Source organism: Benincasa hispida, chromosome 9 (genome assembly GCF_009727055.1).
Source record: "Benincasa hispida cultivar B227 chromosome 9, ASM972705v1, whole genome shotgun sequence".
NCBI classification, from domain to species: domain Eukaryota; kingdom Viridiplantae; phylum Streptophyta; class Magnoliopsida; order Cucurbitales; family Cucurbitaceae; genus Benincasa; species Benincasa hispida.
The window spans coordinates 84,855,057-84,859,893 of record NC_052357.1 but is presented as its reverse complement, the minus strand read 5'-3'; the positions used below and the strand labels follow the sequence as shown (position 1 = coordinate 84,859,893).

The window sequence follows — 4,837 nt, the reverse complement described above, 5'->3', positions numbered from 1 at the left end:
GTCAAACATGTTAATTTTCTTTAAAAAAATTAAATAGTGTTTATAAAATTAATTTATAAAAATAGAAAACAAAAATTACTCAATAGATCTTAATATTTTAAAACTGATCAAATTAATACAAACAAAACTCATAAAAACTCAGGATATAAAAGTAACTACGGAAGCACTTAGGTAAATATAGTGCATCGGTGAAAATGGCATAATGTGTCTAAGAAACTCAAAGGAGATGTATATTAGATCACAACCGCATTTTACGTGGAATTAAAATCATATCCAAATTCCAAACTGTTATAAACTCAAGTTTTAAAAAACTAAGAGCAACAAACAAATACACCTTATAACAAATATTAAAAGAAAAAACTTAAGAGAAAGTCAATCGGAAAAGACTCCTAATTTCTTGATTCTTAATTTCTAGTAGTCGGCTTAGTCGGCTTCAATGCATTGAGCAAAGTCTTCTTTTCGGTCAGGTGGCAGCTGTATATTCCCCCAACGAGTCAAGTTAACATAATTTGAACATACGTGAGCTGATATTCCTGGAATAAGCAACCCAAGCAACCTTTCCATTATTATAAAAAATCCTTCAAATTGATCTCTACCCTTCAAAACTGGGATTATTATTAAACTTATTATAAGCTCCCAACATGCAGTTAAGTACTTGGGTATCAGCCAAAATAGCGAAAAATAGTTTGTGTCTGGCTGCTCCTTTAGAAACTGCATATAATAAAAATACCCAAAAAAAAAAAAACAAATTACTCTCTAATAATATTAAATAGAGAAGCTTAGGAGGAAAAATTATTCAAAGAGACAATCATACGTAGATGTAACATTGGATGCTGAGAGAATAGAAGGAGAAAATATAATAAATATTCATTTTGAAATTTGTGGGTTTTGATAAAAAACATGGGTTTTATTTCAAAATCAATCGATAATGAAAGAAGTAACTCATTTAATTTTAAAAGATTGATTGTGAGATATTTTCACTTTTCTTATGTGAAGTAATTCTCAATACGCATCCAACGTTATTAAGAGACAAATTATTGAATAAATTTATGGAGACGGAAGAGGGAGGGTAATGAATGGAAATTTTTACCTTGCCATTGTAGAAGCAATTAAAGAAGATGCATCCACCAAAGTGTTTGTAGTTGGAAATGGTACAATTGAAAGGAACTCTAGGTACCAAATCGAAAGAGTAAACATATCTATAATATTTAATGTCATATGTTTCGATAGCTTTGACCATAAATTGTGCAAAGTTTTGGTCCCCAAGTCTGGGCTGGCCATAGGTATAAACACCTTGAATCTTGCGAAGAAGGGTTGTTTCTTTGTGATGGGCTAACAAAGTAACAAAAAGGGTAGCAAGTGCACCGCCCAGACTGTGGCCAGTGATGATGAATTTTGCGTTGTGGTTGGATTTAGCAATGTGTCTAAGTTTACGGCGAAGGGCGTAGTATGCAAAATCATGGTGGGCTAATTTAGGGAGGTCCTTGGGCCAACCAGTGTTCTTCTGATATCCAAGGGCTTGCATGAAGCCGTAGTGGATTAGGCCGACGCCGTCTACTCCGTGAAAAGAAAAGTTGGAATCTATCATCCAATCGGTGGGGTCAAACAGGGAGGTCCCTTTAAATGCCACTACTGTTACGTCTTTCGATTTGTCTTCAAACATAAATGCATGAGTCGATCCTGTCTCCAAAAAGTCTGAACAAATTTAAATCAATTAATTAAAAAAGAATTTCCATTGGGAATGAGAAAATTCTACTATATGTTGTAAAGTTGTAATATAAGGGAATATAATTGTTTTGGAATTGGATAGATGTTTCTTTATTTTTACCAATATGAAAATGTTGGACAAGAGGAGGTGGCTAACTGGGAATTCTTTGTCTTTTACGATTTGGTTATAATCCTTTAATTTTTTAAAATTAAACATGTAAACATGGTTTCCACGTCTCTATTATTATTAATTTCTATGTTTTGTTATTTTCATAGTATTAAATTTTCATCGTAAATATTTCCATCGATATTTCTACGTTTTCATGGGTTCAACATCGACATAAGAGGTCAATCGATATTTTCATTGTATAGTAGAAAAATTTATGAAACATAACAAAAATAAGCAACAAAATGATATTATTATAAATATAATCCAATACTTTGTTTAAAAATATAATATAAATAATATAGACATGTTAACTTAGTTTAACTTTGTTTATAATAGACATATTAGTTTTGTTTACGCATCATAAAATGTTTCTTTGCTAATTTTTTTTAATCTTTTTATAATTTTTTTAGTAATATCTATCGTCGACATTTTATCGATATTTTCATCAAAATTTTTGTAAAATTAAGACTTTGATATTTCCATCGAAATCGATATTTTAAACATAGGTTGTTTTACATTTATGAGTGTTTTCACGATCAAAACTAAATTTTGAAAAAAAAAAAAAGAAAGATAGTTTTGAAAAAGTAGTTTTTGTTTTGAAAATTGACTAAGAATTTAAATTTAGATAAAAATATGAAAAGTATGAATACAAAATTGTGAGAAAACAAACATAATTTTCAAAAACCAAAAGCCAAAAACTCAATGCCCTATTTGATAACTATTTAGGCACCATTTGGTAACCATTTGATTTTTTGTTTTTGTTTTTGAAAATTAAGTCTATTTTATCCACATTTCTTACAATGATTTGCATGTTTCTTAAGTATGATGGTTGAATTCTTAGCCAAAGTTCAAAAACAAAAACAAATTTTTTAGAGCTATTTTTTTTAATTTTCAAAATTTGACCTTGTTTTTAAACGATGGATGAAGAATAGATAATAAAAAATAAATTTGGAGGTGGAAGTAGTATCTATAGACTTAATTTTAAAAAACAAAAACAAAAAACAAAATAGCTACCAAACGCGACCTTAATTTTTTGTTTCTAGTTTTTAAAAATTAAGTATATATATAAATACTTTTTACCTATCTAATTTTTTTTTGTTTGTTATCTACTTTTTATCGACGTTTTAAAAAACAGAACCAAATTTTGAGAGATAAAATAGTTTCCAATAACTTGTTTCTATTTCTTGAATTTGGTTGAGAAATCAACTGTTTTATTCAAGAAAGAAGCAAAACATAAAATAGAAAATAAGTTTAATTTTTTTTTTTTTAGAAAAAATCAAAGAGTATTACTAAACAATCCAAACTAACCCAAATAGTTTAGCAAATAGTGCGATGATAAAACATGGTATCGTAATCAATTAATCATAAGTCCAATTAAATATCAAAAGTAAAATCTATTCTGATTACGACTAAAAAAAAATAAAGAATTCCAGTCTTTATTTATTTGAAGAAAGAAGTTTAAAGTCTATTTATACATTATTTGAAATTTAAAAGTCCCCAATAATAGAAAAAAACTTACCGTTCCGAAAATTGAAGCAGCCAATTAAATCCATCTGCCAAAAAGCAAAGAAAAACATCATCCAACCTCCACAGGTATTTCTCAACAATGGCTATAAAATTATATAACGGTTGCTTTCACACTATTAGATGTTTTTTTTTTTTTCTCTCTCTAAATAAACAATAACCAATTATCCGAAGTTTATAAATATTGCAAATTTTACTTGTACACAGCTTCACTAATAGATCGTCAACTAAAATCTATCTAGCTAGACTCACAAATTTCAACAGCATTTTACATTAGAGTTGTCTTCTCCAAAATTCCATCGTTTTTTCATATGTGTCTAGATCCATTTTTATAATTCCTCAAACAAAAACAATCTGAAATATTATGATTCATAAAGTTTGTACTAAAAGTCTGAAACAATCAATAAATTTGAAGTTTGATATATATTCAGGAAGAAAGTGTTGAACCCATCCATATTCATATGGAATATCCAAGAGCTTAAACTTATAGAGATGACTACAGTAAATTTAAGTTGATTTTTTACCTTCCAACATTGGGTTACTACGGAGTATATGAGTGAATGATCTTTATACGCCAATTTGGAGGCCATAATGGTTAAGGCACTATAGTATCTGAAATAACGGTCCTGTACATTCATAGTGTTGTCGTTTGGATCCATTATTTGCCATTCTCTACATCTCACTTTTGGTAAGGAAGGCATCGTACATGCAAAATTATCTGGCACCAACGAATGTATACCTGCATGCACAATCTAATTAACTAAAACAATTGGACACTACATTATCAACATGATACAGTGACAGATCGGGTACAAATGTATATAAAGTTAGAAAACTTTGTGCTTATTAAACAAAACAGTGCAGTACCGGAGGTTTGACCCTTAGATATTGATGTGGACAAGTCGATCAATTGTGGACTCCAAGCCACTGAAGCACTATCAAATTTTAGTTTCACAACGAAACGAAATAAGATATATTTAAATTATACAACTATGGGTTTATAATATTTAATGAAAATCAATGTACAAATAGTAAAACATCACCATTTGAAGGGGGCGCATTCGCCACTCGAACCATTGACAGATCCGCCTCTGACGTGATATGAGATCGGTTTGGAGTTAGAAAAATGTATATACTACGTCGTATATAGTTGAAGAAAAATCGTTTAAGAGAGAAGCAAAATCTTCCTAGGATTTTGAGAAGAGAGGCGAGGGAGAAAAGGAATTTCAGCACCAAAATGGAGAAGAAAATATCCCGTCGAGCTTTGAAGTTGGTGTAATTCTCTACTTTGTCGTCGGGGCAAATGATCAAGTTTTGGATCTTTGTAGAACCTGAAGGAAGTAAGGACAGAAACACGTCTTTTAGAGTTGCATCTTTCGGCTTCAAGACCAGATAATCTTTACTGTACTCAGTCTCTTCGAAATCCATTTCTCTTTT

The 4,837-nt window shown here is 30.0% G+C and overlaps 1 protein-coding gene across 1 annotated transcript; it reads right to left on the bottom strand.

Moving 5' to 3' along the window:
* Positions 1 to 423: 423 nt before the first annotated feature.
* Positions 424 to 4,837, bottom strand: LOC120084956 (triacylglycerol lipase OBL1-like). Its single transcript, XM_039040765.1, has 6 exons — positions 4,444 to 4,837; positions 4,268 to 4,327; positions 3,925 to 4,139; positions 3,396 to 3,429; positions 1,091 to 1,695; positions 424 to 474 (listed from the first exon to the last, which is right to left on the bottom strand). Exons 1-6 carry the CDS (start codon positions 4,826 to 4,828, stop codon positions 424 to 426), a joined length of 1,350 nt encoding a protein of 449 aa, XP_038896693.1. The 5' UTR covers positions 4,829 to 4,837.